This window comes from Ranitomeya imitator, chromosome 4 (assembly GCF_032444005.1).
Source record: "Ranitomeya imitator isolate aRanImi1 chromosome 4, aRanImi1.pri, whole genome shotgun sequence".
Classification (NCBI taxonomy): Eukaryota; Metazoa; Chordata; class Amphibia; order Anura; family Dendrobatidae; genus Ranitomeya; species Ranitomeya imitator.
Window position 1 is genome coordinate 412,256,049 of NC_091285.1, and position 13,590 is coordinate 412,269,638.

Consider the following 13,590-nt stretch of genomic DNA (forward strand, 5'->3'; position numbering starts at 1 on the left):
GATGTCATCCAGATAGATCAGGGTAGCCTCAAAATTTAAGTCTCCCAAACACTTTTCCATCAGCCGTTGAAACGTGCCCGGAGCATTGGAGAGCCTGAAGGGCATCCGGTTAATCTCAAACAGCCACATAGGGAGGATGAAGGCGTTTTTTTCTTTGTCTTTCTCTGCCACGGCTGCTTGCCAATATCCACTTGCTAGGTTCAAGTTGGAGAAGTACTTGGCTTTCCCCAACGCTGTCAAGGATTCCTCAATGCGGGGTAACGGATACAAGTCTCGAACAGTGCAGGCATTGAGTTTCCTGTAATCTACACAGAAACGGATGGTCCCATCCTTTTTCTTGATGAGCACCACCGGGGCTGCCCAAGGGCTCTGACTACTCTGCACTACTTCTGAATCCAGCATCTGCCTCAGTAATGTCTTCACCTCCTGGTACATCTTTGGTGGGATCTGCCGGTATCGTTCTCGAATTGGACGAGCTTCCCCGGTTGGTATCTCTTTTTTCTGGCTTGGCCAGGGTCTGGAAATGCTGCTTAAAATACGTTTCTGGCATCGTCGTCACTTGTGACCCGGTATCTATCAAGCAATCCACTAGAACATCCTTGAATTCAGCATGTAGGATGGGACACCCAGCAATCAAGTGTTTGTTATGATACGGAGTGGCCTCTCTCCTCGCCTCCCCAGCAGAGTGCCGCACTACTGCGGAGGTTGGTAGTTTAACGGCGGCTTCCGCTGGCCTTGGGCATAGTTCCGACGTTGTCTGGCCAGGTGCCCCCGTCCTCCACATTACCAGCATTCAGTGACGCTCCTATCATGAACCAAGTTGAATCTTTTGTCTCAGCGGCAGAGCTGCAGGGGGCGGCAGAGTGACAGCTAGTGGTGCCCACTCTCCCTGCAATCCCTGCTCTGAGTCTCTGACACTTGCTGATGCTGGTGATGTGTCATTCCTGAATGAGCCCTTGAGCCCACACACAGAGACGGCTCCCTGCTGAGCCTGTGAACAAAAGGAGTCAGCAGTGCAGGGTGAGTGAGCTAAAGGCCCCTTCACATTAAGCGACGCTGCAGCGATACCGACAACGATCCGGATCGCTGCAGCGTCGCTGTTTGGTCGCTGGAGAGCTGTCACACAGACCGCTCTCCAGCGACCAACGATGCCGGTAACCAGGGTAAACATCGGGTAACTAAGCGCAGGGCCGCGCTTAGTAACCCGATGTTTACCCTGGTTACCATCCTAAAAGTAAAAAAAACAAACACTACATACTTACCTACCGCTGTTTGTCCCCGGCGCTCAGCTTCTCTGCACTCCTGTACTGGCTGGGAGCACAGCGGCCGGAAAGCAAAGCGGTGACGTCACCGCTCTGCTTTCCGGCTGACCGACGCTCACAGCCAGTGCAGGAGGAGTGCAGAGCAGAGCGCCGGGGACAGACAGCGGTAGGTAAGTATGTACTGTTTGTTTTTTTTACTTTTAGGATGGTAACCAGGGTAAACATCGGGTTACTAAGCGCGGCCCTGCGCTTAGTTACCCGATGTTTACCCTGGTTACCAGTGAAGACATCGCTGGATCGGTGTCACACACGCCGATCCAGCGATGTCCACGGGAGATCCAGCGACGAAATAAAGTTCTGGACTTTGTTCAGCGACCAACGATCTCCCAGCAGGGGCCTGATCGTTGGTCGCTGTCACACATAGCAATTTCCTTAACGATATCGTTGCAACGTCACCAAAAGCAACGATATCGTTAACGATATCGTTATGTGTGAAGGTACCTTAAGCCAACTCCAAGTCTTTTTTTTTTTTCTTTCTTGGCTGGTGCCTGCATGCTTACAGCTTATCAGATTCAGCTAGTGAAGTGTGACTGGGAGGAGCAGTGAGGAGAGAGGTAGCTGTGGACTGTCTGTTAACCCTTAAGTGCCCTCAGACTGCAAGGATTAGTGTTAGGCTAGGTTCACATTGCGTTAATGGGTTAACGCTAACGGACTGCGTTGCACGGCGAAAATATCGCAATTAACGCCGTGCAACAGGTCCGTTAGCGCACCCATTGACAGCAATGTGATTTCTGCCTGTAGCGCATCCCTAGCGCATGCCATTTTCGGCACGCGCTAGCGATGTGCCGTTCTTTGTGACGGACCTCGGACACTGCTTGCAGTGTCTGAGGTGCGTCCGAGGTCCGTCCCTCGCTAGCGCAGATCGGGGATCTGTGCTAGCGGGGACGCCGAACGCCGACCCTAAACAAACATTGCGATAGCGCAATCCGCTAGCGCTATGCGCTTAACGGATTGCCCTAACGCAATGTGAACCTAGCCTTACACCATTCTTCAGTGCTGGAGTCAGGATTTGAGTTACCATAGTCCCAAATAAAGATATACTTTACTGGCCTCATCCATAGCATTATATATATATATATACACTAGATGGTGGCCCGATTCTAATGCATCGGGTATTCTAGAATATGCATGTCCACGTAGTATATTGCACACCCCACGTAGTATATTGCACAGCCCACGTAGTATATTGCTCAGCCACGTAGTATATTGCCCAGCCACATAGTATATTGCCCAGCCATGTAGTATATTGCCCAGCCACGTAGTATATTGCCCAGCCACGTAGTATATTGGGAAGCCACGTAGTATATTGGCCAGTTACGTAGTATATTGCCCAGTTACGTAGTATGTTGCCCAGTGACATAGTATATTGCACAGCGATGTAGTATACAGCACAGAGCCACGTAGTATATTGGCCAGTGACGTAGTATATTGCCGAGTGATGTAGTATACAGCACAGAGCCACATAGTATATTGCACAGCGAAGTAGTATACAGCACAGAGCCACGTAGTATATTGCCCAGCTACGTAGTATATTGCCCAGCCAGGTTTGTCACAGGTGAAAAAATAAAAAATAAGCATACAGTGGGGCAAAAAAGTATTTAGTCAGTCAGCAATAGTGCAAGTTCCACCACTTAAAAAGATGAGAGGCGTCTGTAATTTACATCATAGGTAGACCTCAACAATGAGAGACAAACTGAGAAAAAAAAATCCAGAAAATCACATTGTCTGTTTTTTTAACATTTTATTTGCATATTATGGTGGAAAATAAGTATTTGGTCAGAAACAAACAATCAAGATTTCTGGCTCTGACAGACCTGTAACTTCTTCTTTAAGAGTCTCCTCTTTCCTCCACTCATTACCTGTAGTAATGGCACCTGTTTAAACTTGTTATCAGTATAAAAAGACACCTGTGCACACCCTCAAACAGTCTGACTCCAAACTCCACTATGGTGAAGACCAAAGAGCTGTCAAAGGACACCAGAAACAAAATTGTAGCCCTGCACCAGGCTGGGAAGACTGAATCTGCAATAGCCAACCAGCTTGGAGTGAAGAAATCAACAGTGGGAGCAATAATTAGAAAATGGAAGACATACAAGACCACTGATAATCTCCCTCGATCTGGGGCTCCACGCAAAATCCCACCCCGTGGGGTCAGAATGATCACAAGAACGGTGAGCAAAAATCCCAGAACCACGCGGGGGGACCTATTGAATGAACTGCAGAGAGCTAGGACCAATGTAACAAGGCCTACCATAAGTAACACACTACGCCACCATGGACTCAGATCCTGCAGTGCCAGACGTGTCCCACTGCTTCAGCCAGTACATGTCCGGGCCCGTCTGAAGTTTGCTAGAGAGCATTTGGATGTTCCAGAGGAGTTTTGGGAGAATGTCCTATGGTCTGATGAAACGAAACTGGAACTGTTTGGTAGAAACACAACTTGTCGTGTTTGGAGGAAAAAGAATACTGAGTTGCATCCATCAAACACCATACCTACTGTAAAGCATGGTGGTGGAAACATCCTGCTTTGGGGCTGTTTCTCTGCAAAGGGGCCAGGACGACTGATCCGGGTACATGAAAGAATGAATGGGGCCATGTATCGTGAGATTTTGAGTGCAAACCTCCTTCCATCAGCAAGGGCATTGAAGATGAAACGCGGCTGGGTCTTTCAACATGACAATGATCCAAAGCACACCGCCAGGGCAATGAAGGAGTGGCTTCGTAAGAAGCATTTCAAGGTCCTGGAGTGGCCTAGCCAGTCTCCAGATCTCAACCCTATAGAAAACTTTTGGAGGGAGTTGAAAGTCCGTGTTGCCAAGCGAAAAGCCAAAAACATCACTGCTCTAGAGGAGATCTGCATGGAGGAATGGGCCAACATACCAACAACAGTGTGTGGCAACCTTGTGAAGACTTACAGAAAACGTTTGACCTCTGTCATTGCCAACAAAGGATATATTACAAAGTATTGAGATGAAATTTTGTTTCTGACCAAATACTTATTTTCCACCATAATATGCAAATAAAATGTTAAAAAAACAGACAATGTGATTTTCTGGATTTTTTTTTCTCAGTTTGTCTCCCATAGTTGAGGTCTACCTATGATGTAAATTACAGACGCCTCTCATCTTTTTAAGTGGTGGAACTTGCACTATTGCTGACTGACTAAATACTTTTTTGCCCCACTGTATACTCACCTTTCCGAAGGCCCCTTGTAGTCCACGGCAGCTTCCGGTCCCAGCGTTGGTATGGGCGCAGGACCTGTGATGACGTCGCGGTCACATGACCGTGACGTCATGGCAGGTCTTTCTAGCGCAGTCGCGCAGGGCCTGTGATGACGCCGCGGTCACATGACCATGACGTCATGGCAGGTGCTTGTCGCGCAGGCGCGCAGGGCCTGTGATGACGTCGCGGTCACATGATCGGGATGTCATGGCAGGTCCTTCTACCATACCATCTTTGCCTCCGGAGACTGCAGCGGAAGATGGCGGCCGGCGGGAGCGGCTCAGTGGACTACAGAGGGAGAGTATAGCAGGTTTATATATTTTTTTAAATTATTTTTAACATTACATTTTTTACTATTGATGCCGCATAGGCAGCGTCAATAGTAAAAAGTTGGGGACACACAGGGTTAATAGAGGCGGTAACGGAGTGCGTTACCTGCGGCATAACGCGGTCCGTTACCGCCGGCATTAACCCTGTGTTAGCGGTGACCGGAGGGGTGTATGCGGGCGACAGGCACTGACTGCGGGGAGTAGGGGGTGGCAATTTTTTTCCGGACTGTGCCCATCGCTAATTGGTCGCGGCAGCCATGACAGGCAGCTGGCGAGACCAATCAGCGATTGACTAACCGTGACAGACAGACAGACAGACGGAAGTGACCCTTAGACAATTATATAGTAGATGGAGGGACTCAGCAGATTGTTTGGTAGCATAGTATTAGTCAGGACTGAGGAGGATTCAGGACAGGAACATACAGGGAACATACAGGGAGGAGGATGGACGTTCTCGGTTGTTGCTGCTGAGGGTAATATAAAGTGATTTTAGGCATAACCTGTGGTGAGATCTAGCACAGCTCCAATCATTATATAGCGTTACGCTGGTTTCACACTTGCATATTTCGCATTGCGTGTGACAATGGCTGCACACGGATCCGTTTTGGTCTCCATTGACTTTCAATGGAGACGGATGGGACTTGCGTGTGCATCCAGTTGTCACTGGTTTCCCACAGATCCATGTGTCTCCATATTTTACCAGACGCAGAAAAATGCAACTTGTTGCAGCTTTGTGTCATCTGAAAAACACGCAGACACAGGGACCCGCACAGACCCGTGGCTGCACGTCTGGAAATACCATGGAGATCTATGGAGCACGGATCCGTTATGTGGGACTGAGCATGCTCGGAAGCAAGGGATGTGCTGTATGGGAAAGTGATGACCCTGTATGGGAACAGTATGCAGACATAATGGAGACTATGCATGCTGTGCAGTGAGCGGCTTGTGCCCTATGTTATAGTGTGTTAATGGTAATAACATGGATTGGGGGCCTGTATATAACATGGGGGCACCTGGTTAGGGGCTGCACGGGTGGCTCTGCTTTCACACTAGCGCTTTGGTACGGTGCGTTGTGATGTGGAGCAATCCTGATCCAGATTGCATCTCTATACTTAAAGGGAACCTGTCACCCCGTTTGCATCTCGGCTTTGGGAAAATGGCCGCCGCGATCTCTAATGCGCACGCGCGGCATCCCACGGCCATTTTCCTGAAGCCCCGTGCAGCAGAGCACTCGATCTGCGCACGCGCGGCCCCAGGAAGATGGCCGCCCCCACCGACGAAAGGGATGACAGCGCAGATCGCGCGCTGCTTGTTCACCACTACGCCACTACGCCACCAACGTAAAGCTGAGGAAGAACCAGCCCTCCCGACCTGACCAGCCTGATTGACAGGCGAAAACGGCGACTTTGGTAAGTTATTTCTCAGAATAGGTGGGGAATCGGGGTACACTACATACACTATAGGAACACACAGCGCAGGCCCTATTTAACAGTATTTATAGCTCAATCTCAAAAAACGGGGTGACAGGTTCCCTTTAATATAGGGACGCATGGACCTGTGTTTGGATCAGGATCAGGATGCATCAGGATTTGTCATGTGCTCCCAAAACGCAGCTTGTGCGAATTTTGGGTGTTAAAAAATCTGCAGACATCCTGGTACATGGCAGCGCATCCAAAAAATATGACTGTCAATGTAGACGCCTCCGAATCAGGATGCCTGCATCCAATCTGTATATGGATGTCATGCTGCGCAGGCTCCGAGCATAATTTTTATTTTCTTTCACTTTCACCAGTGCTTGTAACATGCCTTATAATCTCATACAGCGCCAGTACATCACAGCACTTAGTAATTCAGAAAGGACAGGTACAAAAAAATGCCACATATTAGAAAGTAATACATAAGACTATAACCGAGTAGCAGGGCCCTGTTCACAAGAGCGAACAATCTGAGGAAATAGCAATGCTAAAAAACAGTCTGTACTGCTTCACTAGATCCGTATACAAGGGTATAATGAGACCCTCACTGTACAGGCAAACACCTGGAGCGAGGACTGTGGAAAACGGATTTTTATTTTGAAGAAGAGCCGGTTCGCGAGCCGAAAGAGCCGGCTCTTTATGGTGAGCAGAGCCGAATGAGCCACATCACCAAAAAGAGCCGGATTGCCCATCACTAGTCAGTGACTTGTACGGAGCATCTTATGGGGCCATAACACTTGTGCAGCACTCTATGGGGCAAGTGACTGTACGGAGCATCTTATGGGGCCATAACACTTGTGCAGCACTATAAGGCGCAAGTGGCTATACGGAGCATCTTATGGGGCCATAACGCTTGTGCAGCACTATTAGGGGCAGTGAGTGTACGGAGCATCTTATGGGGCCATAGCGCTTGTGCAGCACTATATGGGGCAAATATCTCTATGGAGCATCTTATGGGGCCCTTATTACCCTTTATGCAGGATTATATGGGGCATATTTTAATATGGAGCATCTTATGGGGCCCATCAAACTTTATGGAGCATTATATGGGGCTCCTGATTCAATATGGATATTCAAAAACACTTAACCTACTGATGTCTCAATTAATTTTACTTTTATTGGTATCTATTTTTACTTTTGAAATTTACCGGTAGCTGCTGCATTTTCCACCCTAGGCTTATACTCGAGTCATTCAATTTTCCCAGTTTTTTTCTGGCAAAATTAGGGGGTCGGCTTATACCACGCGGGTCGGCTTATACTCGAGTATATACGGTAACTGGATTTGCGCTGCTAGGTTTTTTTTTTTGTTTTTTTTTTATAAAACTCCAGGGTCAAGTGCCCGCCCCCCCTCCTCCCTCCCTCCTTCCCGCCCCCCCTCCAGCAGGGACTGTGTGGGGGGGCGCCATTTTTCCGTTCGCCTCAGACAGCAGAGAGGCTAGGTTCACCCCTGCCAGCATTGTATGCCTCCTCCTCGCCGGGGGGCACCTCGAGCTTGTCCTCGTTCCTCCGGTGCCTGACGGGAGGGGGCTTGCTCCCACTGATCCCTTATCGGTTGGGGCGAAGAATGGTTGCTTGAGTGCGATGGGTCAGACTGTTGTAGTTCCCCCACTTTTCGCTCCATCTGGGTCAGTTTCTCTTGCATGTTGACAAAATACTGCTACAAGTCTTGCACCACCAGGACCAGCACCTCCTGTTGGTTTGGGTCTCCTCTGGTATTGGCGCCCTGGACACGCATCACTCCAGACTCGTAGCTTTCTTCTTTACTTCGGACCACTGTTTCTGCCAGGATTTGATGAAACGTAAGAGCTGGATCTGCCCGGACCCGTTCTGACAGTTCTCGCCTCAAGGATGTGCTGTGCAATCCCAGAATGAATTGCTCCCGGAGTATCTGGTCTTTAGAGCCCATGCCACCAAGTCCATCCGACTCCTTTCTCTGCACCTCCGCTAACACTTCTTGCAGTGCTGTTGCATGCTGAGAAATTCCTTCTTCTTCCAGCAGCAGCCTAGAGAAAAATTTGGCGTGAAGGTGTCCCGCGCTAGCAGTCTCGTCATAGATCTCTTCCAGGAACTTCACTAGCTCTTTCAGGGTACTACGGATGAGTTCTGGTTGTAGGCAGACATTTCTACAGACTTCTCCCTCTAGGGCAGTTAAAGCGATGTCCGCTTCAAGGTCTGGGCTGATGATATAAATCTTCAGGGTGCTTTGCAGCCGGGACACCCAGTCGGACAGTGGCATATTATTGCCATCAAACTTTGGTAGCACACTAAATATGGTGCCCATAAGGAGTGTCCTTCCAAGGGTTCCACCAATGCCCACAGCATCCCCATTAATGTTAGCATTCCTGCCGTTGCTGTCTGCTGCCTCCATCTCGGTGACAGTACCCTGCTCGCAGCGCCACTTGAAGCGATGGCCGGGGGACCACCACGGTGCAGGGAGACTACCGTACACAAGATGAGGTACAAACAACCAAGGGTAAATTTATTGGAAGGCAAGAAATGAAGTGGATGAGGAAGGTGCAAACAGGGGTATGCAATGGCAAAAGATAATTTACAAGAGTTGCATTCTTTAGCTGGGCCGTCAAATAGCAAGGTGCTCCAACTATTACAGACTCAATATGCGTCACACAAGCAAATGCAAACAATAAACAAAGAATGATGCTACTCTATGTATAGCCTCCCTGGCCTCTACTAAGTAGGCCACACGGCTGCTGTTCTGTCTGTTGAAGCCTGCACTAGGACTTGGCATGTGCACAAAACAGGAACAAACTCACGGTGATGTTGGGGACTCAGATCCAGTCCCGAGGGGCCCCCAACAGTCTAGTACAGTGGTGCACATGGCTCTCTGCCAGCTCTGTGAAATGTGGTCTTCGCTTTGCTTCTGGGTCCTGGAGGTGCTCTTGGAAACTGTAAATCCCTTTCTCGGTATCTTCGTGGCTTCTCAAACTAGTACAGGACAGCCACCCTTGCTGCACCCGAAGAGTCCGTCCAATTTCACGAGTCCACTCCGTCCCAGGCTGTGGGACCTCTTTCACAGGTACAAGCTTAGCACAGACATTCTCTGCAGCAGCTTCTGCTCTCACACTCCCAAGGCTCAACTCCTCCCCTTAGCCCAGGGCAGTTCATTTACACAGTCTACTGCAAGGGGGGGCAGAACATTCAATCACACCAAACAAGGGGGTGCTGTGTCTTAAAGTGGCAGTGTGTTCCTTACTGTCCATAACAGCACCACCCCCTTACATATGCCCCATTATATCTGGCGTAGAAGTAGCACAGCATTTCAGAAAAATAATATCATACTAACAGTAAAATATGGTGATGGTAGTGTGATGGTTTGGGCCTGTTTTGCTGGTTCAGGACCTGGAAGACTTGCTGTGGTGAATGAAGCCACGAATTCTGCTGTCTACAAAAAAGTCCTGAAGGAAAATGTCCAGCCATCTGTTCGTGACCTCAAGCTGAAGCGCACTTGGGATATGCAGCAGGACAACGATCCAAAACACCAGAAATCCATCTCTGAATGGCTTACGCAAAACAAAATTAAGACTTTGGAGTAGCTTAGTCCAAGCCCTGACCTTAATCCGATTGAGATGCTATGGCATGACCTTAAAAAGGCAGTTCATGCTTGGAAACCCTCCATTGTGGCTGAAATTCTGCAAGCATGAGTGGGCCAAAATTCCTCCAGAGCGTTGTATAAGACTCCCTGATAGTTATCGCAAATGCTTAATTGCAGTTGTTACTGCTAAGGGTGGCCCAACCAGCTATTAGGTTTAGGGGCAATCACTTTTTCACATAAGGCCCTGTAGGTTTGGGTTTCTTTTTCCCTTAATAATAAAGACCTTAATTTCAAAAGTGCATTCTGTGTTTACTTTTGTTACCTTCGTATAATATTTAAATTTGTTTGGTGATCTGAAACATTTAAGTGAGACAAACATGCAAAAGAATAAGAAATCAGGAAGGGGCAAACACTTTTACACACCACTGTATATGCTGCATCCCCCACATCTAATGTGGAGTATACAGTCATGGCCGAAAGTGCTGGCACCCTTGAAATTCTTCCAGAAAGTGAAGTATTTCTGCTAGAAAATTAATGCACTTACTCATGTTTTGTTATGCACATGTTGATTTCCTTTGTGTGTATTGGAACAAAAAAAACAACTAAGAAAAAATGCAAATTGGACATAATTTCACACAAAATACAAATATGGGCAGGATAAAATTGTTGGCACCTTTCCAAAATTGTGGATAAACAACTAATTTTCAAGCATGTGATGCTCATTCAGACTCACGTGTGGCAAGTCACCACTCTGAGTATAGAGCATGTATGCTGTAACTGTGCCCTGCCACTGACTGAAACTGGCTCTGCATTGGGGCCGGCTGTCAGTCAGGGCCAGGGGCGCAGTTGCAGTCGCCGATTGGTATACACAGAGAGGTGATTGAACCAGTGCTGCCATCACCCCCTTGCCTGAAACCAGGACACAGAAGTGGGAATTAAGCTATTTTTCTCCCCACAGCGTTCAGCTAAGTGCAAGCGCCGGGCACGTTAGTAACGCTATTAACCTGCAGATTAAGCCCATATTTTCTGATGACAGTTTCCCTTTAAATGTTTGACCAAATATATCAATTTTCAACTTGACAATTTTATATGGCCCCGAAGGATGGCATAAATATCCAAATGGCCCTGCTTTAAGGGTTTCACCCACCCCTGCTTTAAGGGTTTCATGTGGATGCTGTAATTCTAGGCTCTTGCATTTCTGACATGTGGAGATATTTCTTCTGTGCTATTTGAACATTGAATAAGGTACAGCTGTACAATAGGACTTTTTCCTTCCTGCAATATATAGCCTTTGTATTTTAATTTCTTTTATTTCATTTATGGTGGACATAAGTTTCCATGTTTCAGTTCCACCATGGTTCGTAACCACGCATTATATTACTTTCAAACATAAAGGTCAATTATGGCCTTTTTCGGCACAATTTGAGTAGTACATATGGATATTTATGATAAGTACCTTAACTGAGAGATAAAAGTCTGTAATAAGAAGATTGTTCACTATCCATAAAGTTGGTATATATTTAGGTAAAGGTATTATTGTATTATATCATATATTTACTTTACCTTGGACAAAGAGATGGATAAGAGTTGTGAAGGTCTTAGCCGGTGGAGGTATTGTATTACGCATGGTACAGTTATATTTTCCAGTATCAAATATTGTAGCTTTGTCAATCCTAAATGAAGAGTCAGATGTATTTTCTTTCAGATGAACAATCATAGCTTTTGCAATTCCGTATCTAGACATGTTGACAAATTTCCATTGGGTGGAATATCTGATCATCTCTGAAAGATTTGTGGAGCAGTTTAAACTGATACGATCACCCCTTGACACAGTGACTTGTTTTTCAGTCATGTGGGTTTCTGTGTAAAAAACTATAAATGAAAAGTTTATTTGTAATAGGTTATTATACGTTGTATTTCCTAATATCTTTTATTGCCTTTTATTAAAGAGGATAGCAATTTGCTAAGAAAATGTTGGTTTTTTTAAAGAGTTTTCTTTTTTTTTATTATGATTATTATTTTAAAAAATGTAATCAGTGCATAATAAAAAAATTATTATAATATTGTTTAAGTTTCAATTTTTCTGGGTTCTCTGCTTGCTGTCAGAAAAATGCAAAAATGTATTTTTAGGGTATGTGTACATGGCATCCTTTTCAGATTAAAATGCACCCTAAAATGTACCCTAAAAACACTCAAAAGATTGAACACATGTATTTATATTTTTAAAGACTTGCTGTTCACGTGTTCAGTCTTTTGATCATCTTTTAACCGCTTCAAGTTTCTAAAGACGCCAAGAGGTTAAAAGAAGTGACTAGACCACAAACTAAATAAAGATGTGTGTGGAAAACCCAAAGAGACAGACAGAAGATGCCGGGCATCTTTTGTAGCATTTTAAAACCGTAAAAAATGCCAGCATTCCTTGGCGTGGGTTTCGCTCCAAAAATTTAGCTCGAAATTTGACCAAGTTTAAAAGATGTCGAGTGCTCCTACCCTTACATCCAAAGACTGAAAACTCTCACAGATCTCATTCTTTTCACAGAAGATTGTTTCATACACTTTTATACTACCAATTTTATGTGCGCTGTACAGTTTCGAGTTCCATCTGTTCCCCACATCTGAGATCAAAAATATAACCTATTGAATATATGTGATCAAGAGGCAGGAACCAGATTACAACATAATATAATAAGTGCATAGTCCATTTCTTTTATCAGAAATTTATGTTATCATTGATAAACAGTATAACAATAGGACTTATACTAATCTTCAGAACCAGTTTGCCTTAGAAATTCTAACAAATAACATATAGTCTTGCATGATCTAAAAACTTTAATATTAAATGTAACATTTATCTCTAATATAATTGTCCAACAGAAAGAGATTAAAGCAAAATATGTCTGCATAATTAACATTATAGTATATACATGTTTATATATATTATAGTATATTCTGCATTATCTGTTGTGCATTTTAAATATAGAGTCTCACCTATAAGTAGTATCTTCAAATACACATGAAAAATGTGTACTAGCATCTTCATCAGTGCGACCTAGAAACAGGAATGAAACTGCGAGTGTTGTGTATGGAACTTTACAACTAGTAGTAACTCGCTCATACAAAAGCCCACAAAACTAACAAGTTGTGTGATAGCACTTCTTACCCAAAGGAAATACCCATGGTGTATGTCGAGGGGAACATTCACCGAATCTGGATCAGACCAAGAAGGAAAATGATGACAGGGAATATTTGAATAAATTACTTTTATTTATGTGTAGCAACAGCAAAGAAATCAATAAAATAAAAAAATAATAAAAATACTATGTATATGTATTTACTTCTGTGCACATAAAAACATATAAGTACATTGGGCAGGTCAAAAATCTATATAAATATATAAACTGGATACCCCAGAAAGCTTAAAAGTATAAAAACTGATATCATATACGTAAAAAACAATATTTACATAAAATTGGAATGGATCTGAAAAATGTATCTATACTCTCCAAGCAAATGCAAATGTATGTCCAGAAAGTGCGACATATGTCGCATATGATTGTAAAAACTTTTGAGAAGTTGCATTGCATGAATATTTTCTATTTAAATTAACATTTTTGACTCCCCCGATATTATGAACGTTACACTTCAAATTGAGTTATCCTAAACTATTCCATACCTATTTTGTAATCACTAAA

General features: G+C 45.1%; 1 protein-coding gene across 1 annotated transcript in view; it reads right to left on the bottom strand.

Annotated features, from left to right (window-relative positions):
- LOC138674532 (uncharacterized) overlaps positions 1 to 13,020 on the bottom strand; it is a 142,008-nt gene extending 128,988 nt beyond the window's left edge. Inside the window, exons 1-2 of the mRNA XM_069762357.1 lie at positions 12,887 to 13,020; positions 11,462 to 11,770 (exon numbers count right to left, since the gene is read on the bottom strand). Of these exons, the coding sequence (XP_069618458.1) occupies positions 11,462 to 11,770; positions 12,887 to 12,938 (361 nt within the window). The 5' untranslated portion in view covers positions 12,939 to 13,020. The remainder of the gene's footprint in view (positions 1 to 11,461; positions 11,771 to 12,886) is intronic.
- Between the last annotated feature and the right edge of the window lie 570 nt (positions 13,021 to 13,590).